Here is a 26,825-nt window from a genome sequence, read left to right as displayed (position 1 = left end):
ATCACTGTTCACTGCTCCCCTCACCTCCCAGGGGGTGGAACATAGGGATGGGTCAAATGCAGAGGACAAATTTCACCACACCCAGTGTGTGTGTGACAATCATCGGAACTTTATTTTAGTGGATAATGTGATAATGACGCATGAAGCATCCTCCGGGCTACCAGAGAGTACTGTAATCTACAGAAGAACACAACGATACTACAGTATATTGAGTAAAAAAAATATTAAAGATGGGTGTTATTTCATGTTTAGAGGCCCCTAATTATGTTAAAACAACCTTTTTAAAAGGTTGTAAACTTGTTTTCTATGCTCTACCTATTAAAGTATTGGTAACACTTTAGTATGGGGAACATATAAGCGGGGCCGGTGGCCATGGATGAAGTGCTGGCTGTCCAGAGTCGGGACCTGGGGTGGACCGCTCGCCTGTGCATCGGTTGGGGACATCTCTGCGCTGCTGACCCGTCTCCGCTCGGGATGGTCTCCTGCTGGCCCCACTATGGACTAGACTCTCACTATTATGTTAGATCCCCTATGGACTGGACTTTCACATTATTATGCTAGACCCACTCGACGTCCATTGCATCCGGTCTCCCCTAGAGAGGGGCGGGGGGGGGTCACCCACATCTGCGGTCCTCTCCAAGGTTTCTCATAGTCATTCACATCGACGTCCCAGGTCCGGTGGCCATGGTTGAAGTGCTGGCTGTCCAGAGTCGGGACCTGGGACCTGGGGTGGACCGCTCGCCTGTGCATCGGTTGGGGACATCTCTGCGCTGCTGAACCGTCTCCGCTCGGGATGGTCTCCTGCTGGCCCCCCAATGGACTGGACTCTCACTATTATGTTAGATCCACTATGGACTGGACTTTCACAATATTATGCTAGACCCACTCGACGTCCATTGCATCCGGTCTCCCCTAGAGGGGGCCGGGGGGGGTCACCCACATCTGCGGTCCTCTCCAAGGTTTCTCATAGTCATTCACATCGACGTCCCAGGTCCGGTGGCCATGGTTGAAGTGCTGGCTGTCCAGAGTCGGGACCCGGGACCTGGGGTGGACCGCTCGCCTGTGCATCGGTTGGGGACATCTCTGCGCTGCTGACCCGTCTCCGCTCGGGATGGTCCCCTGCTGGCCCCCCAATGGACTGGACTCTCACTATTATGTTAGATCTACTATGGACTGGACTTTCACAATATTATGCTAGACCCACTCGACATCCATTGCATCCGGTCTCCCCTAGAGGGGGGCGGGGGGGTCACCCACATCTGCGGTCCTCTCCAAGGTTTCTCATAGTCATTCACATCGACGTCCCAGGTGCGGTGGCCATGGATGAAGTGCTGGCTGTCCAGAGTCGGGACCTGGGACCTGGGGTGGACCGCTCGCCTGTGCATCGGTTGGGGACATCTCTGCGCTGCTGAACCGTCTCCGCTCGGGATGGTCTCCTGCTGGCCCCCCAATGGACTGGACTCTCACTATTATGTTAGATCCACTATGGACTGGACTTTCACAATATTATGCTAGACCCACTCGACGTCCATTGCATCTGGTCTTACCTAGAGGGGGGCTGGGGGGTCACCCACATCTGCGGTCCTCTCCAAGGTTTCTCATAGTCAATCACATTGACATCCCACTGGGTTGTGAGATTTACCTTGCCCTTATGTGGGCTCTGAACCGAGGACACTTGTGGTTTAGGGCTATATAAATAAACATTGATTGATTGATTGATATTCTAAGTAACAAAGACTTAATTTAGAGTTATTTGGTTGGGGTTGGGGTTAGGGTTAGAGGGTTAGAGTGTTAGGGTTAGAGTTAGGGTTAGTAATGGTGAATATGTTCTCCCTACTAGGGTTAGGGTTAGAGGGTTAGGGTTAGAGGGTTAGAGTTAGGGTTAGTAATGGTGAATATGTTCTCCCTACTAGGGTTAGGGTTAGAGGGTTAGAGTTAGGGTTAGTAATGGTGAATATGTTCTCCCTACTAGGGTTAGGGTTAGAGGGTTAGGGTTAGAGGGTTAGGGTTGGAGGGTTAGAGTTGGGGTTAGTAATGGTGAATATGTTCTCCCTACTAGGGTTAGGGTTAGAGGGTTAGGGTTAGGGTTAAAGGGTTAGAGTTAGGGTTAGTAATGGTGAATATGTTCTCCCTACTAGGGTTAGGGTTAGAGGGTTAGGGTTAGGGTTAGAGGGTTAGGGTTAGAGTTAGGGTTAGTAATGGTGAATATGTTCTCCATACTAGGGTTAGGGTTAGAGGGTTAGGGTTAGGGTTAGAGGGTTAGGGTTAGAGGGTTAGAGGGTTAGGGTTAGAGGGTTAGAGTTAGGGTTAGTAATGGTGAATATGTTCTCCCTACTAGGGTTAGGGTTAGGGTTAGAGGGTTAGAGGGTTAGGGTTAGAGGGTTAGAGTTAGGGTAAGTAATGGTGAATATGTTCTCCCTACTAAAGTGTTACCAGCTTACTGGTTGTATAATAAGGCCATGCAGAATAAGGCATTAATAAGTACTTAATAATGACTAATTAAGAGCCCATATGTTACTAATTTGCATGTTAATAAGCAACTAATTAATGGTGAATATGTTCCCCATACTAAAGTGTTACCAAAGTATTTAATCCCATTGCTGAGAAGTCCATTTATCGCGGTCATTTCCAGTCCCGATTGTACCGCGATAAACGAGGGACAACTGTATTTCCGTGTTCCAGTCCAGGGTTGCCCGTGAGAAAAAATTTCGAACAACAACAACAAAAAACCACATTGCCACACAACCATTAATGTCGACATCGGAGCTGGACTATTAAAACACACACAAAGAGCTGCCATTGATGGTGCAAACCCAATTTTTCTTCATTTTGTTTTTGCGAGATGAATCCAGAACCTGGACTGAACACTTAGGCTGCGAGTTAGTAGTCGAATCCCGGGCGTGTCTCACTTGACTCAAATAATCCACATTCTTGTTCAAATACAGACCGTCGATTGTGTCGTTTCAGTCAGCCTGAATACTAGCATAGGCTCTTCTTTTTTTTTTTTTTGTCTTTAAAAAAGGCATCTCGTGGAGCTGGCGGCCGGGATTCAGGGGTCAGATCACCATGAACAAATGTGACGACATGTCTTTGTGTCTAGAGGTCTTACTCTGTTGTGGTTTTAGGAGCTGATGGGGCAGTTATCTCTGCTGAGTGTGCAGATCTGCTGCGTCCATAGAAACCTGCTCTCCTGACCCCTTTGCCGTTCCACTAGAACAATGCGTGACACAAGCCACCAGGCGTGACTCGGTAGCGTAATAATGACGTGTGGAGTGAAAAGGAATGGTATGGCGTCACATTAGTGCCAAAAATCCGAGCGCATAAAAACTGTTATCGCGCGCTGATTCTCCACTTCGTGCGCCGTCTCGGTCTGTGCGCTGTCATGTTTCATTTTGGCACTTTGGGGGCGGGTATGCTTAGACGGCCCCTTCTTTCTGATTGGTCAGGCGGAAAATGCTCAGAGCCAATCAGAAGTATAGCAGGGCGGGTCATCGTCAATATGTATCAAGATTTACGGAGGAAGAAGTGGATAAAAAAAAATGTCGCGCGCTGATGAAGGTTATTTCATACCACATAAACACAATACAGCATACTTGCCAACCTTGAGACCTCCGATTTCGGGAGATGGGGGGAGAGGGGTGGGGGTGGGCGTGGTCGGGATGGGACGGGGGCGTGGCTAAAGGGGGAGGAGTAAATTTACAGCTAGAATTCACCAAGTCAAGTATTTCATATATATATATATATATGTATATATATATATATATATATATATATATATATATATATATGTATGTGTGGGAAAAAAAATCACAAGACTATTTCATCTCTACAGGCCTGTTTCATGAGGGGGGGTACCCTCAATCGTCAGGAGATTTTAATGGGAGCATTCGCATACCATGGTTTATATAGGGCACAGAGTGGGTGGGTACAGGCTGGCCTAGGGGCGTGGTGATTGGCTCATGTGTTACCTAGGAGGTGTTTCCGTCTATGGCGGCATGCTGTTACAATTTCGCTGCGCTTGTTGAGGGATGACAGGTCTGGACGGTAAATAATAAACAGTTTCTCTTTCAAGCATAGGTTGCATCTTTTATTGCCACTATTGTAAGGTGTGCTGGATGCAAGAATTTGCCATGTTATTGAATATTCAACATTATTGTCTTTGAGGTCCCAAATGTGTTTGCTGAGTTCTGTGGTATTTCGCAGGTTTTTGTTCCTGAAAGAAGCCTTGTGGTTGTTCCATCTGGTTTTGAATTCACCCTCGGTTGATCCTACATATGTGTCGGATGTGTTAATGTCCTTGCGTATTACCTTAGATTGGTAGACAACTGATGTTTGTAAGCATCCCCCGTTGAGGGGGCAATCTGGTTTCTTTGGACAGTTACATGCTTTGTTGGTTTTGGAGTCGTTCTGACTGGGGGTCGACGGTTCATTTGCAATTGTTTTGTTGTGGTTTGAGGTGATTTGTCGTATATTGTTCATGCAGCTGTAGCTCAATTTAATGTTGTTCTTGTTGAATACTTTTCTTAGGTTGTTGTCTTTGGGAAAGTGTTTGTCAATCAGGTTGAGGAATTTGTGTCCAATGTTCGTTGAGACGTTTTTGCTGTATGGGGGGTTGTACCAGATGATGCCGTTTCGTTTTCTGTTCTTTTTTGGCTGGTTTCCTGGCGTGGGTTCATAGGTGAGGGTGAAATTGTATCCGCTTTCATCAAGGGCTTTTTGGTACGGGGGGGTTGCTTGGTCAAATTCAGCTTTGCTAGATGACAGCATCGATAGCCTTTTATTGATTTATTGATTTATGCGAATGCTCCCATTAAAATCTCCTGACGATTGAGGGTACCCCCCTCATGAAACAGGCCTGTAGAGATGAAATAGTCTTGTGATTTTTTTTCCCCACACATACATATATATATATATATATATATATATATATACATATTTATATATATATATATTTATATGTATATATATATATATATATATACACATATATATATATATTTATTTTATTATATATATATATATATATATATATATATATATATAAAATAAATACTTGAATTTCAGTGTTCATTTATTTACACATATACACACACATAACACTCATCTACTCATTGTTGAGTTAAGGGTTGAATTGTCCATCCTTGTTCTATTCTCTGTCACTATTTTTCGAACCATGCTCCCATTAAAATCTCCTGACGATTGAGGGTACCCCCTCATGAAACAGGCCTGTAGACATGAAATAGTCTTGTGATTTTTTTCCCCACACATACATATATTGCGCTCTACTACGGTATCGAGCACTATTTTTTGGATAACCTTATTAAGACATATATATATATATATATATATATATATATATATATATATATATATATATATATGAAAATATGCAAACAAAACTGTGTTTAGATAATTGATACTTCAAACTTGCATAAATAAATATTAAGGAATATAACATAACTTGGCTTCTGAGAGTTTCAAAATGTAATGAATAAAATGCTAAAGTTGTTGATAAACAAGCAATTATTTTAATAATTAAATATGGTCATTTTAAATTAATTATTATGATAATTTAAAATCAATTATTTCAAATATGTTTATTTTAATGTATAATTCTATGGCTGGATGTAATAAGGAGTCACGAAAAAATACAAATAAAAATACAATTAATTTTGATGTTTTTAGCAAAATATAGTAAAAATGTATTTAGTTTTTTTTTTAAATTAATAAACATATTTATTTTTAGGTAAAATAAACATATAATACAATTTATCTCTAGTCTGGATGATTTAGTTCTTGTCACCCTGTTGTCCTCCCGTCATGAAAAAAAGGCTGTCCTCACTCAGGTCCGCATGGAGCTGGAGGGGGCGTGGCTTCCAGCTCCGGCTGAAAATCGGGAGATTTTTCGGCAGAATATTTGTCCCGGGAGATTTTCGGGAGAGGCGCTGAATTTCGGGAGTCTCCCGGAAAATTCGGGAGGGTTGGCAAGTATGAGTTATGGTAATTTAATTAGTACATGTACCATTGACATCAATGTAGTGATTGAGGCTCGCTGTCCGAGGTAAGATGGCTACAACGTTTGAAAAATGCTCAGAGCCAATCAGAAAGGAGGGGCCGTCTAAGCATACCCGCCCCCAAAGTGCCAAAAAGAAACATGACAGCGCGAGGAGAGATGCCAGGAGTACACAGAGAGCGCACAGACCGCACGAAGTGGAGAATCCGCGCCCGATAACAGTTTTTATGCGCTCGGATTTTTGGCACTAATGTGACGCCATAGAATGGTTCTAACCGGAAGCGACCGCGACGGCATTCTCGTCATTTTTTTTTTTTTTTTTTTTTTTTTTTTCCCAGATGCAAGTGCACGGACACATACACAGATACATTCACATTGATTGATTCGTCCTCCAACAAGTCCAGCCTACGTCCAACAGTGGGGGGTAGGGGATAAATCTCACAAGAAGTCACCAGGAGGATGCATAGGGCCTGATTGACTTGAAACGGCTGAATGGAAGCCTGCTAAGTTGGAAGAGTTCTGCATGGAGGGCGCTCTGTTGGCTGGTCGGACGCCAATCACTCTCAAAAGGCCCGAGAGATCATTTCAGGGCATCGACAGTTTCTATTTGGCGGCGTCCGTTCCCGAAGAGTTCCCGAAGAGTTCCTCAGAATGGGTCTATTCTGAACAAATAGGAGATCTTTGCTTAGAAACACAGAGCCTTTGCGTACATAGTGATCTTGTCTGATGTGCTATTACAGTCGGCAAGATGCTTCGGACTTGTGCATGGGGGGCCGAATCGACTCCCAGCCGGACTCGCTGGGGCCTTTCTTTTTAACAAAATGTTTGTAAAAGTCAATTGTGCAACACCGATGCTTCGGTTTCGACAAGAGATGGCCTTTCTTTCCCAGGAGTAGATTAGTTGACCCCCCTACCCACCCCCATTTAGAGGGAACTCCCTCTGGATGATGTTCATACACCTGCGCAGCATGGCCTCAATCAACCTCCGCCGGCTGAAACATGCTCCTCTCGTCCGGTCTCTAAATCCCATGCCATCCAACCAGAAGGATTTTTCTAAACGGATCCAGTCGGAAGGTGTAACGGGTCAAATGGAAAACTCATATGTGATTATATAACCTTTGAACGGCAAGTGAGGATAGCTCAAAGAGGACCAAAATATACAAAGTGGCTGACATTTTGGACTGCAAGGGGGGGGCAAAAAAGTTGAAAGCAACTAAAAAGGTCATCCATTTGGGGACGCAGACGACGGTTAATTGAGTCAATGTGTGACCCCCCCCCCCGTTTGTTTGCCTGTCCGTGTTCGAGCCCGTGGCGGAAATCAGAGATCTATCCGTCTGAGATCCATGGTGGTACTTTTTGTCTGCAAGTGATGCTCCCCTCTCTCTCCTCATCTCTGCCTCCGTCTCCGTCGTGCCTCAAATGTGCCTCTTCATGTGCAGCGCCAGATGATCCGATCGTGAGAAACACCTGTAAACGACAGAGAGAGAGGGGTTCAAAGCAAGGCACGGTAAAGAGAGGGTTTGTTCAGTCAATGGTGCTAATGTAGCTGTTACGTAGAGAGCGCCGAGCCGTGGGCGTCGATTCAATTAGCATGCAACTGATTCATAATCAGCAAATGTTTTTTTTCAGCTGTATCTACTAATGATTAGAGCGGGGCCTTGAGCAACTACCGGCTGCAGACAAAAGACAACATGCAACAACGGAAAACTGTACGTTGGATGAATCGCGGCCATGTGCAAACCCCGTTTCCATATGAGTTAGATGTACAGTGGGGCAAAAAAGTATTTAGTCAGCCACCAATTGTGCAAGTTCTCCCACTTAAAATGATGACAGAAGTCTGTAATTTTCATCATAGGTACACTTCAATTGTGAGAGACAGAATGTGAAAAAAAAATCCAGGTATTCACATTGTAGGATTTTTAAAGAATTTATTTGTAAATTATGGTGGAAAATAAGTATTTGGTCAATAACAAAAATTCAACTCAATACTTTGTAATATAACCTTTGTTGGCAATAACAGAGGTCAAACGATTACTATAGGTCTTTACCAGGTTTGCACACACAGTAGCTGGTATTTTGGCCCATTCCTCCATGCAGATCTTCTCGAGAGCAGTGATGTTTTGGGGCTGTCGCCGAGCAACACGGACTTTCAACTCCCTCCACAGATTTTCTATGGGGTTGAGGTCTGGAGACTGGCGAGGCCTTTCAAATGCTTCTTACGGAGCCACTCCTTCGTTGCCCGGGCGGTGTGTTTGGGATCATTGTCATGCTGAAAGACCCAGCCACGTTTCATCTTCAAAGCTCTCACTGATGGAAGGAGGTTTTGGCTCAAAATCTCACGATACATGGCCTTGTTCATTCTTTCCTTAACACGGATCAGTCGACCTGTCCCCTTAGCAGAAAAACAGCCCCAAAGCATGATGTTTCCACCCCCATGCTTCACAGTAGGTATGGTGTTCTTGGGATGCAACTCAGTATTCTTCTTCCTCCAAACACGACGAGTTGAGTTTATACCAAAAAGTTCTATTTTGGTTTCATCTGACCACATGACATTCTCCCAATCCTCTGCTGTATCATCCATGTGCTCTCTGGCAAACTTCAGACGGGCCTGGATTTTTGTTTTCACATTCTGTCTCTCACAGTTGAAGTGTACATATGATGAAAATTACAGACCTCTGTCATCATTTTAAGTGGGAGAACTTGCACAATCGGTGGCTGACTAAATACTTTTTTGCCCCACTGTAAATATAAACGGAATGCAATGATTTGCGAATCATTTTCAACCCATATTCAGTTGAATATGCTACAAAGACAACATATTTGATGTTCAAACTGATAAACGTGAATTTGATGCCAGCAACACGTGACAAAGAAGTTGGGAAAGGTGGCAATAAATACTGATAAAGTTGAGGAATGCTCATCAAACACTTATTTGGAACATCCCTACAGGTGAACAGGCAAATTGGGAACAGGTGGGTGCCATGATTGGGTATAAAAGTAGATTCCATGAAATGCTCAGTCATTCACAAACAAGGATGGGGGCGAGGGTCACCACTTTGTCAACAAATGCGTGAGCAAACTGTTGAACAGTTTAAGAAAAAACGTTCTCAACCAGCTATTGCAAGGAATTTAGGGATTTCACCATCTACGGTCCGTAATATCATCAAAGGGTTCAGAGAATCTGGAGAAATCACTGCACGTAAGCAGCTAAGCCCGTGGCCTTCGATCCCTCAGGCTGTACTGCAACAACAAGCGACATCAGTGTGTAAAGGATATCACCACATGGGCTCAGGAACACTTCAGAAACCCACTGTCAGTAACTACAGTTACACTACATCTGTAAGTGCAAGTTAAAACTCTACTATGCAAGGCGAAAACCGTTTATCAACAACACCCAGAAACGCCGTCGGCTTCGCTGGGCATGAGCTCATCTAAGGTGGACTGATACAAAGTGGAAAAGTGTTCTGTGGTCTGACGAGTCCACATTTCAAATTGTTTTTGGAAATTGTGGACATCGTGTCCTCCGGACCAAAGAGGAAAAGAACCATCCGGATTGTTATAGGCGCAAAGTTGAAAAGCCAGCATCCGTGATGGTATGGGGGTGTATTACACATCTGTGAAGGCGCCATTAATGCTGAAAGGTACATACAGGTTTTGGAGCAACATATGTTGCCATCCAAGCAACGTTACAATGGACGCCCCTGCTTATTTTAGCAAGACAATGCCAAGCCACGTGTTACATCAACGTGGCTTCATAGTAAAAGAGTGCGGGTACTAGACTGGCCTGCCTGTAGTCCAGACCTGTCTCCCATTGAAAATGTGTGGCGCATTATGAAGCCTAAAATACCACAACGGAGACCCCCGGACTGTTGAACAACTTAAGCTGTACATCAAGCAAGAATGGGAAAGAATTCCACCTGAGAAGCTTCAAAAATGTGTCTCCTCAGTTCCCAAACGTTTACTGAGTGTTGTTAAAAGGAAAGGCCATGTAACACAGTGGTGAACATGCCCTTTCCCAACTACTTTGGCACGTGTTGCTGGCATCAAATTCTAAAGTTAATGATTGTTTGCAAAAAACAAATGTTTATCAGTTTAAACATCAAATATGTTGTCTTTGTAGCATATTCAACTGAATATGGGTTGAAAAGGATTTGCAAATCATTGTATTCTGTTTATATTTACATCTAACACAATTTCCCAACTCATATGGAAACGGGGTTTGTAGCATGCAAACATGAAAGCCTAAATATATTGCCAAAAGTATTTGGCCACCCATCCAAATGATCGGAATCAGGTGTCCTACAAGTGTATACAATCCAGCACTTAGGCATGGAGACTGTTTCTACAAACATTTGTGAAAGAATGGGCCGCTCTCAGTGATTTCCAGCGTGGAACTGTCATAGGATGCCACCCGTGCATCAAATCCAGTCGTGAAATTTCCTCGCTCCTAAATATTCCATAGTCAACTGTCGGCTTTATTGTAAGAATATGAACGAGTTTGGGAACAACAGCAACTCAGCCACCAAGTGGTAGGCCACGTAAACTGACAGAGAGGGGTCCGGCGGATGCTGAAGCGCATAGTGCAAGGAGGTCGGCGACTTTCTGCACAGTCAGTTGCTACAGAGCGCCAAACTTCATGTGACCTTCCAATTAGCCCACGTACAGTACGCAGAGAGCTTCATGGAATGGGTTTCCATGGCCGAGCAGCTGCATCTAAGCCATGCATCACCAAGTCCAATGCAAAGTGTCGGATGCAGTGGTGTAAAGCAGTGGTCCCCAACCACCGGGCCGCGGACCGGTACCGGTCCGTGGATCGATTGGTACCGGGCCACACAATAAAAAAAAATAAAAAAATAAAAAACATTTTTTATTTACATTTTTTTTTTTATTAAATCAACATAAAAAACACATACAATTAGTGCACCAACCCAAAAAAACTCCTTCCCCCATTTACACACATTCACACTCATTCGCACAAAAGGGTTGTTTCTTTCAATACAGTCTGCAGGGATACAGTCCGTAAGCACACATGATATTATGACATAAAAAAAAAAAAAAATACCCTCCCTCCCCCCCTCCCCCCGGTCCGTGGGACACATTTTCAAGCGTTGACCGGTCTGCAGTTACAAAAAGGTTGGGGACCACTGGTGTAAAGCACTTTGGAGTAATGAATCACGCTTTTCCATCTGGGAATCTGATGGACGAGTCTGGGTTTGGAGGTTGCCAGGAGAACGCTACATTTCGGACTGCATTGTGCCGGGTGTGAAATTTGTTGGAGGAGGAATTATGGTGTGGGGTTGTTTTCAGGAGTTGGGCTTGGCTCCTTAGTTTCAGTGAAAGGAACTTTGAATGCTCCGGGATACCAAAACATTTTGGACAATTCCATGCTCCCAACCTTGTGGGAACAGCCCCTTCCTCTTCCAACATGACAAAGCAAAGTCCCTAAAGACATGGATGACAAAGTCTGGTGTGGATGGACTTGACTGGCCTGCACAGAGTCCTGACCTGAACCCGATAGAACACCTTTGGGATGAATTAGAACGGAGACTGAGAGCCAGGCCTTCTCGAACAACATCAGTGTGTGACCTCACTGTCATGTCTGTGTGATCATGTTTTTGTTTTGGTCATGTACGGTTTTGTTTTTGGACTTTTTGTGCACTTTTGTTTTGTCACCATAGCAACCATTAGTTTTCACCTGTCACGTCACGCACCTGTTTCACCTGTTTTCGTTAATCATGTCTGTAGTATTTAAGTTCATTGTTTTCAGTTTGTCTTTCTGGTGACATCCCACAATTATGCTCTACACATTTCTGACACTTGATTTCATGTCCATTGTTCATGCTGCTCCTTTTAGTCCATGCCAAGTAAGTTTTGTTTATTCATGCTATAGTCTTTTGGTTTCATAGTTTGTTCTCTGCCACTGTGCGCGCTTTTCGTTTGTACTTTATTTTGATATATTCAATAAATCATGTATTTACATTCCCCGTCTCACCCGAGCCAACTTTCCGTTGCATTCCGGAAAAGCAAACACCCAGGACCAAGTCATGACACTCACCAATGCACTTTTGGAAGAATGGTGGACAATTCCTATAAACAACACTCTGCAACCTTGTGGACAGCCTTCCCAGAAGAGTTGAAGCTGTAATAGCTGCAAAAGGTGGACCGACATCATATTGAACCCTATGGGTTAGGAATGGGATGGCACTTCAAGTTCATATGTGAGTCAAGGCAGGTGGCCAAATACTTTTGGCAATATAGTGTACATACATACAGTACAGCTATTATATTGAACCTAGTTTGCTGTACTATGGCAAGATGAACCCTATTCTTGCTGAGTGTGCGCCCAACTAATGCGGCACTCTTGGGGGAGGGAGCCAAGTGTTGCTTTCTTTTAGGTAATTGCAGGCCGTGTGTTCTGGTGATTAGCGTACTGGGAAATATTGGCGATGTAAGGATGTTGAACATGCTTCTGGCATGATTCCATTTAAGACTAAAAATAAACACAAGAACTCTAACATTTGGATTTAGCATTTAATTGCAGACTCGATGGCAGCCTCGCTGTTCAACACCAGCCCACACGAAGCAATCTCCGTGCAAACAAGAGATATTTTCCAATGTGTGTTCTGTGCGATTGGCTAGCTGCCTATACGCTAAGCTCGCAGAAAGCGGACTTTTTTTTTGGAAAAACCTGGCCAAGCAAAAGTCTTTCCCAAAACTATGTGGGAACTTAAACAGTAAAAATATGCACCTCAGCCGCACAAAACTGTCATGTCTGTGTGATCATGTTTTGTTTTAGTAATGTTCGGTTTAAATTTTGGACTTTTTGTGCACTTTTGTTTTGTTTTGTCACCATAGCAACCATTAGTTTCACCTGTCACGTCACGCACCTATTCCACATTTGGACTCATTGTGCACTCTTGTCACCATAGCAACCATTAGTTTTCACCTGTCACGTCACGCACCTGTTTCACGTTTTGAGTCACGCACCTGCTTTCACTAATCATGTCCATAGTATTTAAGTTCATTCATTTTCTGTTGTTCGTCCTGACGACATCCCCGCATTTATGCTCCTGCACACTCTCCACACCCTGATGACCCTTGCTACTCTTTTTTTCATGCCGGTTCCATGCCAAGTAAGTTTTTGTTTATTAAGCCACAGTTAGTGTTTTGTTTAATTGTTCATAGTTTCTGCCAATGTGCAAGTTTTGTGTTTATAGTCTAGTTTTGTACCTCCGCCCCTGTGCGCGCTTTTCGTTTATTCCTTTTTTGATAGTTTAAATAAATCATGTACGCACCTTCAAGCCTTGACCAGTCCAGTTCATTTGCACCACGGGAGAACAAACCAAGCCAAAGTCCAAGTCCTGACAAAAACCCCGAAGCGCAAACCGCTTGGGCAACCTCAGCCTACTTAATAAGACCTCAGTAAAGTAAAGTATGAAAGCATTAACAGTGGTTATGCATTTTTTTCTTTGGCTTTTTGTGAATTTTTCCAAAAGCAGGCCCAATCTAGGAAAATGATCATTAAAGTCCATCGTAAGTTAATAACACTAACAGACACACTTGTAAACATGTAAACATATTAACTAATACTCGCGGCGCTAGCTACAAACCCCGTTTCCATATGAGTTGGGAAATTGTGTTAGATGTAAATATAAACGGAATACAATGATTTGCAAAACCTTTTCAACCCATGTTCAATTGAATGCACTACAAAGACAAGATATTTGATGTTTTTTTGCAAATAATAAATTTCATAGAATTTCATGGCTGCAACACGTGCCAAAGTAGTTGGGAAAGGGCATGTTCACCACTGTGTTACATGGCCTTTTCTTTTAACAGCACTCTGTAAACGTTTGGGAACTGAGGAGACACATTTTCTAAGCTTCTCAGGTGGAATTCTTTCCCATTCTTGCTTGATGTACAGCTTAAGTTGTTCAACAGTCCGGGGGTCTCCGTTGTGGTATTTTAGGCTTCATAATGCGCCACACATTTTCAATGGGAGACAGGTCTGGACTACAGGCAGGCCAGTCTAGTACCCGCACTCTTTTACTATGAAGCCACGTTTATGTAACACGTGGCTTGGCATTGTCTTGCTGAAATAAGCAGGGGCGTCCATGGTAACGTTGCTCGGATGGCAACATATGTTGCTCCAAAACCTGTATGTACCTTTCACAGATGTGTAAGCTACCCATGTCTTGGGCACTACCGTATTTTCCGCACTATTAGCCGCACCTAAAAACCACAAATTTACTCAAAAGCTGACAGTGCGGCTTTTAACCCGGTGCGCTTTATATATGGATAAATATTAAGATTCATTTTCATAAAGTTTCGGTCTCGCAACTTCGGTAAACAGCCGCCATCTTTTTTCCCGGTAGAACAGGAAGCGCTTCTTCTTCTACGCAAGCAACCGGCCAAGGTAAGCACCCGCCCCCATAGAACAGGAAGCGCTTCCTCTTCTACTGTAAGCAACCACCCGCCCGCGTAGAAGAAGAAAAAGCGCGCGGATATCACGCAATCTCTCCATCCGCACACGGATTACTATTTCACAGCAACTGATATTCCTGTGAACCGCACTGTGGATACAACGGGAGCACGTACGGTGAATATTCGCACCACAGGGAATGAGAAGTCATCCTTCACTGTGGTTCTAGCTTGCCATGCTAATGGCCAGAAACTTCCACCCATGGTGATATTCAAAAGGAAGACCTTGCCAAAAGAGACCTTTCCAGCCGGCGTCATCATAAAAGCTAACTCGAAGGGATGGATGAAGAAAAGATGAGCGAGTGGTTAAGGTAAGTTTAAGGTTACGCGAAGAGGCCGGGTGGCTTTTTTCACGCAGCTTTGTCCATGTTGATATACGTATGTTTGTGATTGCACATTTGCGTACATTTTGGGAGTGAACAGAGTTGTTAGAACGCTGGTTTTTAATATATTATTAAAGTTTGACTGACCTATCTGACTGTTTTTTTGACATTCCTTTAGCGCAGTTAGATGCGGCTTACAACACGGGGCGGCTTATAGGTGGACAAAGTTTTGAAATATGCCGTTCATTGAAGGCGCGGCTTATAACCCAGGGCGCCTTATGGTGCGGAAAATACGGTAATACACCCCCATACCATCACAGATGCTGGCTTTTCAACTTTGCGCCTATAACAATCCGGATGGTTCTTTTCCTCTTTGGTCCGGAGGACACGACGTCCACAGTTCCCAAAAACAATTTGAAATGTGGACTCGTCAGACCACAGAACACTTTTCCACTTTGTATCAGTCCATCTTAGATGAGCTCAGGCCCAGCGAAGCCGGCGGCGTTTCTGGGTGTTGTTGATAAATGGTTTTCGCCTTGCGTAGGAGAGATTTAACTTGCACTTACAGATTTAGCGACCAACTGTAGTTACTGACAGTGGGTTTCTGAAGTGTTCCTGAGCCCATGTGGTGATATCCTTTACACACTGATGTCGCTTGTTGATGCAGTACAGCCTGAGGGATCGAAGGTCACGGGCTTGGCTGCTTACGTGCAGTGATTTCTCCAGATTCTCTGAACCCTTTGATGATATTACAGACCGTAGATGGTGAAATCCCTAAATTCCTTGCAATGGCCGGTTGAGAAAGGTTTTTCTTAAACTGTTCAACAATTTGCTCATGCATTTGTTGACAAAGTGGTGACCCTCGCCCCATCCTTGTTTGTGAAAGACTGAGCATTTCATGGAATCTACTTTTATACCCAATCATGGCACCCACCTGTTCCCAATTTGCCTGTTCACCTGTGGGATGTTCCAAATAAGTGTTTGATGAGCACTCCTCAACTTTATCTATCAATAGAGTGTTGTATATCCCACAATTTGTTTTGTGGCAATTCCAACTTTGACCTCAGTTGTTATGTCGAGTGGCACTTTCCATCCTTTTCAAGAGACTGCATTGCAAAACGATAACATTACCCTCACACGAGATTCACCCATGAATGGGAACACTAGAATCCCGTCCCTACTGCATAAGCATTATGTTGTTTTGTTTTCTTATCATATCTGTGTTGCTTTGAAGGGTCCTTAAAGGTAGTGATAGTAGTCGGTGCTACATTTTGATGCTTCATTCAAACAAAGCATACATTTTTAATATGCCGCAATAAGGTGAAAGGAAATAACTTCAATCCCCAAATTCTTGGTTTGGAAGTTAGGCGCTCGTTTTATGACACGTCCGACTTCTTCTTTGTATAAAGACAGTATAAAAGGGATTCATATCGCCCCATATATCGCGATTTACCTGACACATGAAACGTGACAAATTGGTGGAGGTTGCATTATCCACTTAAGCCACCAGCTGGCAGTAGAGTTTTGTATATCTCACAATGTGTTTTGTGGCAATTCCAACGTTGTCCTCAGTTGCTATGTCGAGTGGCACTTTCCATCCTTTTCAGCAGACTGCATTGCAAAAATGATAACCTTCACCCAGGAATGAGAACACTAGAATCCTGTCCCTACTGTTCAACCAAGTGCTTAAAAAGCCTCAAAAACAACGACTTCTTGTTTTCTTATCATATTTGAAGTGTCCTTAAAGGTAGTGATAGTAGTCGGTGCTTCATTCAAACAAAGCATACATTTTTAATATGCCGCAATAAGGTGAAAGGAAATAACTTCAATCCCCAAATTCTTGGTTTGGAAGTTAGGCGCTCGTTTTATGACACGTCCGACTTCTTCTTTGTATACAGACAGTAGGAAAGGGATTTATATCGCCCCATTTATCGCGGTTTACCTGACACATGAAACGTGACAAATTGGGGGGTAGAGGGGGTTGCATTATCCACTTAAGCCACCAGACGGCAGTAGAGTGTTGTATATCCCACAATTTGTTTTGTGGCAATTCCAACTTTGACCTTAGTTGCTATGTCGAGTGGCACTTTCCATCCTTTTCAGCAGACTGCATTGCAAAAATGATAACCTTCACCCAGGAATGGGAACACTAGAATCCCGTCCCTACTGTTCAACCAAGTGCTTAAAAAGCCTCAAAAACAACGACTTCTTGTTTTCTTATCATATTTAAAGGGTCCTTAAAGGTAGTGATAGTAGTCGGTGCTTCATTCAAACAAAGCATACATTTTTAATATGCCGCAATAAGGTGAAAGGAAATAACTTCAATCCCCAAATTCTTGGTTTGGAAGTTAGGCGCTCGTTTTATGACACGCCCGGCTTCTTCTTTGTATACAGACAGTAGGAAAGGGATTTATATCGCCCCATTTATCGCGGTTTACCTGACACATGAAACGTGACAAATTGGGGGGTGGAGGGGGTTGCATTATCCACTTAAGCCACCAGACGGCAGTAGAGTGTTGTATATCCCACAATTTGTTTTGTGGCAATTCCAACTTTGACCTTAGTTGCTATGTCGAGTGGCACTTTCCATCCTTTTCAGCAGACTGCATTGCAAAAATGATAACCTTCACCCAGGAATGAGAACACTAGAATCCCGTCCCTACTGTTCAACCAAGTGCTTAAAAAGCCTCAAATACTGAGCCTTCTTGTTTTCTTATCATATTTAAAGGGTCCTTAAAGGTAGTGATAGTAGTCGGTGCTTCATTCAAACAAAGCATACATTTTTAATATGCCGCAATAAGGTGAAAGGAAATAACTTCAATCCCCAAATTCTTGGTTTGGAAGTTAGGCGCTCGTTTTATGACACGTCCGACTTCTTCTTTGTATAAAGACAGTAGGAAAGGGATTTATATCGCCCCATATATCGCGGTTTACCTGACACATGAAACGTGACAAATTGGGGGGTGGGGGGGGTTGCATTATCCACTTAAGCCACCAGACGGCAGTAGAGTGTTGTATATCCCACAATTTGTTTTGTGGCAATTCCAACTTTGACCTTAGTTGCTATGTCGAGTGGCACTTTACATCCTTTTCAGCAGACTGCATTGCAAAAATGATAACCTTCACCCAGGAATGGGAACACTAGAATCCCGTCCCTACTGTTCAACCAAGTGCTTAAAAAGCCTCAAAAACAACGACTTCTTGTTTTCTTATCATATTTAAAGGGTCCTTAAAGGTAGTGATAGTAGTCGGTGCTTCATTCAAACAAAGCATACATTTTTAATATGCCGCAATAAGGTGAAAGGAAATAACTTAAATCCCCAAATTCTTCGTTTGGAAGTTAGACGCTCGTTTTATGACACGTCCGACTTCTTCTTTGTATACAGACAGTAGGAAAGGGATTTATATCGCCCCATTTATCGCGGTTTACCTGACACATGAAACGTGACAAATTGGGGGAGGTTGCATTATCCACTTAAGCCACCAGACAACAGTAGAGTGTTGTATATCCCACAATGTGTTTTGTAGCAATTCCAACTTTGACCTCAGTTGCTATGTCGAGTGGCACTTTCCATCCTTTTCAGCAGACTGCATTGCAAAAATGATAACCTTCACCCAGGAATGGGAACACTAGAATCCTGTCCCTACTGTTCAACCAAGTGCTTAAAAAGGCTCAAATACTGAGCCTTCTTGTTTTCTTATCATATTTAAAGGGTCCTTAAAGGTAGTGATAGTAGTCGGTGCTTCATTCAAACAAAGCATACATTTTTAATATGCCGCAATAAGGTGAAAGGAAATAACTTCAATCCCCAAATTCTTGGTTTGGAAGTTAGGCGCTCGTTTTATGACACGTCCGACTTCTTCTTTGTATACAGACAGTAGGAAAGGGATTTATATCGCCCCATTTATCGCGGTTTACCTGACACATGAAACGTGACAAATTGGGGGGTGGGGGGGGGGGTTGCATTATCCACTTAAGCTACCAGAAGGCAGTGAAAAGGTCAATAAGGTGAAAGGAAATAACTTCGATCCCAAATTCTAGGTTTGGAAGTTAGGCGCTCGTTTGATGTCACGTCCGATTTCTTCTCCGCAGAAAGACGGCGGCGACCTGTCGGGATGAATCAGTGTCTGGCCGAGGGGCGGAGCTACGCCGGTGCGCCACCCGTCATCAGTTCCTGTCGCACCTGCGTGTGTGCGTCGCAAACACGCGAAAGGAACAAACGGCTCAGGAGACACTCTGGCGTGTTTTTTTTTTTTTTTTTTGTCGAGGTTGAGCGAGACAGATGGTGAAGTATGAGTCACGACTCGGGGGCACGACACCAGCTGGCACACCGTGGGTCTTTCGACTCCCCCCCCCCCCCTCGCCTCCCCCGCCGCCCCCGTCACCACCCATCTCCCAAAGCCCCTTCCGACCCCATCCTCAATCTTGTCTTCTCTGTTTCCTTCATGGCGGTAGGACGTGGGGCCTGAGGGGTCGGGCGCTGTGCAACATGACAGAGATGAGCCCAAATTAGGGATGGGCGCTGCAGGGTGGCGGCGGCGAGGGGAGCTGGAGGCAGGATTTACTGTATTTACAGTCTGCCCAGATGAGACCTGCTGATGACAGATGCCCTGATGACTATGTCATCGACATAAGGAGGCTTCCAATTGAACAAGAGACAAGTTTTTTTTTATTCATTGTGATACTCATTATGCAAAACGGCCTAATTTATTGTCATATCTGCGGCATATGCACTTAATAATGTTCACTCGTCTTATCTAACAATGCAGTTATTTTTCAATATAGTCATTGACACTGATATACGGGCCAATATGGCCCCATAAACCTGGCTTTATGATGCTGCAGATGCTTTACAGCTCCCTCAGATTTATACCGTCGGATGCGCAATTCAAGCGGATCACAAAAATGACCTTTCCCTCCAAGAAGCCATTCCCCAGAAGACAAAATTGCGGCGAGATCCCCGAGGTGTCAGCAAGGGTCGCGTCGCAGACGGAAGCTTGTAATTAAAACAGGGCTAAAGATTTTTGTGTCACAGTCGAGCCTGATCTTTTTATAGCAAATAATGGCCCCGGAATGCTTGATGACTTCGCCAGCCGGGCTGCAAATTAACATTTTGCTTGTGTTTCATAATTAAACAGGGGGGCCGCGGCGACTAATTAAGGTAGGGAGTTGAAATTACAAATGATGTCATCGCGGCACCTTTGCTTGAGATCAAAACATCGTATTGCCTTACTTGTAGCTCAGCATGGAATGCGTGATAAGTAGGGGTGTAACGGTACACACGTACCTCGGTTTAGATGTCACGGTTCGGTTCATTTTCGGTACAGTAAGAAAACAACAAAATATTAATTTTTTGGAAATGTATTTACCAAATTTGTAAACAATGGCTTTATCCTTTTAACTGTCATGTCTGTGTGATCATGTTTTGTTTAAGTTATGTTCTGCTTGGTTTTGGACTCTTTTTAGTTCCTGCTTTTCACTCCCTTGTCTTGTTTCCATGGTTACCCATTAGTTTTCACCTGTTCCACGTTTGGACTCATTGTGCACTCTTGTTTGTCACCATAGCAACTCATTAGTTTTCACCTGCCCTCACGACTCACGCACCTGTCTTTAATCATGTCACTACTATTTTGTCACACCGCGGTGAGGGAAGTCTTGTCTTGGTTTTTTCTGTCTTGTGATTTACATGTTTTATTTTGAAAAGCAACTCCTCTTGTTTCAGATCACGGGTCCTTCCTCTTGTGTCACCAGTCTGACGTCATTCCTGACCCTTGATTGTTTCCACCTGTTTCCCATTACCCTCATGTTCTTTATAAGCCCAAGCCTCCCCTTGTTCTGTGCCAGTCTTGCGTTCCATGTCCCTGTTCATGTCCATGCCTTGCCTTGTCTCACATCTACGTCCTTGCTCCCAGAATATCCCACGCTGTAATTTTGAATTAACGTTTTTCCTCCCTCAGAGCGACTTTTGTTATCCTACCTTTTTCTACTGCAGTGGTGAGTTATTATTTTTCCTTAAAGATTTTTTCCTCAAAGTTTGTTGAGTGATTTTTTGTTTACATTGACTAGAGTAGTTAAGTTTTATAGTCTTTATTTTCTTCCTCCTGTTTAGAGCGTTTTTTGTTAAAGTTTTTTGATAACAGATACGGTGCTAATTATATCGTCCTTATTTTTGTATTCCTCCTTTTTTGGAGTGATTTTCGGTTTTTCCCTTTTGGAACATTTTGTCAATAGTATTTTTTGTATTTCATAGTAATTGAATTTACTCGGCTCTGGAGGCTTAAAGAGTATTTCAAAATAAAAGCTTTATTTGGAATCACCTCTCTGCATCTGAGTCCCTTCCTCCGTCCAAGCCTGACATATTTAACCCAAACTCCTGTCACTCTGCTTCACACTCTCCACACACCCTTATGACCCTTGCTGTACTTTTTCATGCCGTTTTCTCGTCCAAGTAAGTTTTCTTTATTCATGCGATAGTTTGCAAGTTTTGTTTCATTGTTCATAGTTTCTCCCTTTGTGCAAGTTTTGTGTTTATAGTCAAGTTTTGTACTTCCGCCCTTGTGCGCGCCTTTTGTTTATTCTTTTTTTTGAGTGTTAAAATTAAATATGTATTCACCTGCACGTCATATCTGGTCCAAATCATTTGCACCTCGGGAGAACAAACCACGCCACAGTCCAAGTCCTGACATTAACATTGGGAACACTATAATAATTCTGCCCACGTTAATCAACATTAAACTGCCTCAAGTTGTTGCTCAGATTAAATAAAATGACAAAACTTTTCTTCTCCATATAAAAAGTGCAACATTAAACAGTTTCAAGTCAACTCATCATGCTTAATTTATTACAGCATTTGGGAAGCCTGTAGTTGATTTTTTTTATGTAAATGTTATATTTTTATCAAGATGTGAAAGCAGGGACCCTGCCATTCAAAACTAGGCTGCTCCATTACTAATGATTAATGTAACTATAGCTGAAAAAATAGTACAATAGCAATAGGAGAGACTATTCATGCCTGAACACCATGGAGTTCATGTAGGCTTAATGATGCAGTTACATTATTATATCAACTATCAGAGACAGAAACTCTTCATTTAACATAATGTCCTTTTTTGCTGCTTCAACACAGCTCAATCAACACAGAAAAAGGTAAAGTGAAATAACAGACAGACAGGGCTTTGCTGTCCGTAACACACACACACACACACACACACACACACACACACACACACACACACACACACACACACACCGCAAAATGAGCTAACTAAAAGCGAATTAGCCTTCACCTCAATCCAGGACTGCGAGCGAGCTGAGCTGCCTTTTATATTTCTAGAAGGTCAACGGGCTCATAGTGATGTTACTAGTAGTTGACTGGGAGGTGTTTATTATAATTTGGGGAGAGTCCGCTGCCTGATGCTTACCTGCTAAACGCTAAGCACTGACTACATGACTATACCTCCGAACCGAACCCCCGTACCGAAACGGTTCAATACAAATACACGTACCGTTTCACCCCTAGTGATTAGGGTTGCAAAATTCCGGGAATATTCGAAGTTGGAAACTTTCCATGGGAATTAACGGGAAATTAATTGGAATAAACATTGAATGAAGCATGCTAGATCTTGCAGCATGATTATTAGCTAAAACAACCTGATTTAATGCAAATTCAGTAGAATTTCAACCCTGCACTGTGCATTCCTCCATCACATATGCGCAGTGCATTCTTCCATCACATGCACAGATCATTCCCAGCATGCTCCACACTACAGCAGAGCTATTGAGGCCACACTAGTATTTGAGCCCAAGGACTTCATCCAGCCAGGTAAGTTTTGATCATATTACCGGGGTAATATATATTTGATCTATGGTATTTAAGTTTAATAGAGGTGAAATTGCTTGTTACTGTATGACTGTAGACTACTCCAGCAGACTTACACTCAAGCTAGCTAAGCTGTTCCTGTACTTGTTGAATGACTTTGGGGCCAATATCTCTAGCTAGCTGGGTTTACAGTCGCGCTCATAAGTTTACACAAACCTTGGATAATTTATGATTTCTTGGCCATTCTTCAGAGATTATGAATGATAATACATAAACCTTTGAAGAAAAATGGGCTGCATGGTCGAGTCACCAGAAGAAAGCCATTTCTGCGCAAATGTCACAAAGTATCCCGCTTACATTACGCCAAAAAGCACAGAGACAAGCCTCAAAACTTCTGGAACAAAGTAATTTGAAGTGATGGCTTTCTTCTGGCGACTTGACCATGCAGCCCATTTTTCTTCAAGTGCCTCCGTATTGTGCATCTTGAAACAGCCACACCACCATTTTTCAGAGAGTCCTGTATTTCAGCTGAAGTTATTTGTGGATTTTTCTTTGCATCTCGAACAATTTTCCTTGGCAGTTGTGGCTGAATTATTTGCTGGTCTACCTGAATCCCTCATTTTCCACTTCTTAATCAGCATTTGAACACTGCTGATTGGCATTCTCAATTCCTTGGATATCTTTTTATACCCCTTTCCTGTTTTATGCAGTTCAATTACCTTTTCTCGCAGATCCTTTGACAATTATTTTGCCTTCCCCATGACTCAGAATCACTGGATGAAAGATGCAATGGTCTGTCAGAAGCCCAGAAACTCACTGACCTTTTCTCCACACACATTAATTACAAACAAACATGTCACAGGGGAGGATTGGAACCTTGATTAGCCATTCAAACCTGTTTGTGTCAACTTTTGTGCATGTTATCAGATCAAAGTTACTGGGGTATGTAAACTTTTGATCAGGGTCATTTGGGTACTTTCTTTTGTCATTTTGATTTAGAAAGAGTAAACACAGTTGTTTGCCAATAAATAGCTTCACACAACCATTAAGCATGAGTGGAAGAAAGGTTTTGGTGTTATCATTCATATTCTCTGAAGAATGGCCAAGAAATCATAAATTCTCCCAGGGTATGTACACTTATGAGCACAACTGTATGTACCACCACCGTCTCATAATGAACCGGAAATATTTCTCCGTTAGCCGTGATGCAAATTTTCTCTATGTTAAATTCCATTCATTTATGCTAACAATGTTAGCGATCCAAATTTACCTTTTTGTGTGATCTGTAAAGTTCAACTAGCAAATACTAAATCAAAACGTGTAGTTTCCTCTGTCTTCTGTTCTGCTAGCCATTCTGTTGTCATACAAGAATGTAGGTTATAGTTTGATTTAGCATGCTGATTGCGGGTTCATTTATTAATCTAGCCTATTTTTAGTCATTTGTCCATCAGTAAAATATTTTTTAAAGACTTTTTTATTTATATCTGTGTGTGGCATTGCATTAGTGTTTTAACAAGAATTAATAAATACAAACGGAATAATGCTACGTACACTATTTGATGTGTGGAGACAATAGCAGCAGTCGACCTCCAAGGCCCCAACTCCCCTCGTTGTATGCGTGCATGTGTGATGTATCATGTATGCGGTATTTTAGCTTTTCCTTTACGTTTAGGGTCCGTGTACCTTTTGTTCATTCTATTTCCCATTCTGAAACACAATTAAAAAAACAACATTGTTTTAGTTTTTCGATTTTATTATATATGGCAGATTTTAAAACAAACAAAAAAAGGTTGATTTTCATTCAAATATTGCCATAAAATTGGATTTTTGTGCCGCTTTCTTTTCACATATTTTTCTTTTTCTAGATAAACACAAAAATCGAAAATACGTTCATCAGAAATGCAAAAATGCGGTATTTTAGCTTTTCCTTTGCGTTTATGGTCCGTGTACCTTCCCTTCATTCTATTTCCAATTTTGAAACGCCAATCAAAAAACTAAATGAGGGCCGTTTTTAGATTTTTTATTATGTATGGCAGATTTTAAACACAAAAAAAGGGGTTGATTTTCATTAAAATATTGCCATAACATTGGATTTTGTGCTGTTTTCCTATTATGAATTTGTATTTTTCCAGATAAACACAAAAAAACGACAAAAATGTTCATCCAAAATGCAAAAAATGCGTGTTTATCTGTGTGATGACAAAGTGAACCGGAAGCAGTATTTTAGCTTCAGTTTTTAGTGTACCGGTCCGTGTACTTCCGTTCACCCTATTTCAAATTCTCTAATGAGAATCAACAAACTAATTTTGGGCCATTTTTTCTATTTCCAATTTTGAAACGCCAATCAAAAAACTAAATGAGGGTCGTTTTTAGATTTTTTTATTATGTATGGCAGATTTTAAACACAAAAAAAGGGTTGATTTTCATTCAAATTACAGCTGCAACTAACAACTAATTTGATAATCGATTAATCTGTCGATTATTACTTCGATTAATCGATTAATAATCGGATAAAAAAGACAAACTACATTTCTATCCTTTCCAGTTTTTTATTGAAAAAAAAAACAGCATACTGGCACCATACTTATTTTGATTATTGTTTCTCAGCTGTTTGTAAATGTTGCAGTTTAAAAATAAAGGTTAATAAAAAATATATATATATATATTTTCTTTTTAAAAAGTAGCCTCTGCGCATTCGCATAGCATAGATCCAACGAATCGATGACTAAATTAATCGGCAACTATTTTTACAATCGATTTTAATCGGTATAATCGATTAATTGTTACAGTCCTAATTAAAATATTGCCATACAATTTGATTTTGTGCTATTTTCCTATTATGGATTTGTATTTTTCCAGATGAACACAAAAAAACGATAAAAATGTTCATCCGAAATGCAAAAAATGCGTGTTTATCTGTGTGATGACAAATTGAACCGGAAGCAGTATTTTAGCTTCAGTTTTTAGTGTACCGGTCAGTGTACTTCCATTCACCCTATTTCGAATACTCTAATAAGAATCAAAAAACAAATTTTGGGCCATTTTTTCTATTTCCAATTTTGAAACGCCAATCAAAAAACTAAATGAGGGTCGTTTTTAGATTTTTTTATTATGTATGGCAGATTTTTTAAACACAAAAAAAAGGGTTAATTTTCATTCAAATTACAGCTGCAACTAACAGCTAATTTGATAATCGATTAATCTGTCGATTATTACTTCGATTAATCGATTAATAATCGGATAAAAAAGACAAACTACATTTCTATCCTTTCCAGTTTTTTATTGAAAAAAAAACCAGCATACTGGCACCATACTTATTTTGATTATTGTTTCTCAGCTGCTTGTAAATGTGGCAGTTTAAAAATAAAGGTTAATAAAAAATATATATATATATTTTCTTTTTAAAAAGTAGCCTCTGCGCATTCGCATAGCATAGATCCAACGAATCGATGACTAAATTAATCGGCAACTATTTTTACAATCGATTTTAATCGGTATAATCGATTAATTGTTACAGTCCTAATTAAAATATTGCCATACAATTTGATTTTGTGCTGTTTTCCTATTATGGATTTGTATTTTTCCAGATGAACACAAAAAAACGATAAAAATGTTCATCCAAAATGCAAAAAATGCGTGTTTATCTGTGTGATGACAAATTGAACCGGAAGCAGTATTTTAGCTTCAGTTTTTAGTGTACCGGTCCGTGTACTTCCGTTCACCCTATTTCGAATACTCTAATGAGAATCAAAAAACACATTTTGGGCCATTTTTTCTATTTTCAATTCTGAAACAAAAGTTTGAAAACTATTTAATGAGACTTTTTTTTTAAACGACAATAGAATGCCTGCTGAACAAAGGTGTTAGCGTTATGCTAAAAACAGAGAGATAGTAAAAGAAAGCTTCGTTTCAGGGGCCCCTCATCCGTGCGCCAACTATTCAAATATTTAGGCAGTGAATTAACGTGGAGGTCAGTTCACTCTGCTCAAGGGCGCTGGGGAGCAGGGCGGCAGCCACGAGGTCCGCTGGGTTGGGCTAAACTCGGCCAGCTTGAGGCTTTATTTACGGCAACACAATGACCTGTGTGCTGAATCATCACCAGCCCAGGAAAGATCAGCACAATTACAAAACCACATCGTCAAACTCTAATGCACACGTGTCAAACTCAAGGCCCGGGGAACAGATCTG

At 41.9% G+C, this 26,825-nt stretch overlaps 1 protein-coding gene across 1 annotated transcript in view; it reads right to left on the bottom strand.

Moving 5' to 3' along the window:
- Positions 1-5,637: 5,637 nt before the first annotated feature.
- Positions 5,638-26,825, bottom strand: part of LOC133622499 (Krueppel-like factor 7) — a 160,586-nt gene continuing 139,398 nt past the window's right edge. The window contains exon 4 of the mRNA XM_061985308.2: positions 5,638-7,480. Coding sequence (XP_061841292.1) covers positions 7,429-7,480 — 52 coding nt within the window. The 3' untranslated portion in view covers positions 5,638-7,428. The remainder of the gene's footprint in view (positions 7,481-26,825) is intronic.

This window comes from Nerophis lumbriciformis, linkage group LG23 (genome assembly GCF_033978685.3).
Source record: "Nerophis lumbriciformis linkage group LG23, RoL_Nlum_v2.1, whole genome shotgun sequence".
Classification (NCBI taxonomy): domain Eukaryota; kingdom Metazoa; phylum Chordata; class Actinopteri; order Syngnathiformes; family Syngnathidae; genus Nerophis; species Nerophis lumbriciformis.
This window is presented reverse-complemented; position numbering and strand designations above follow the sequence as displayed.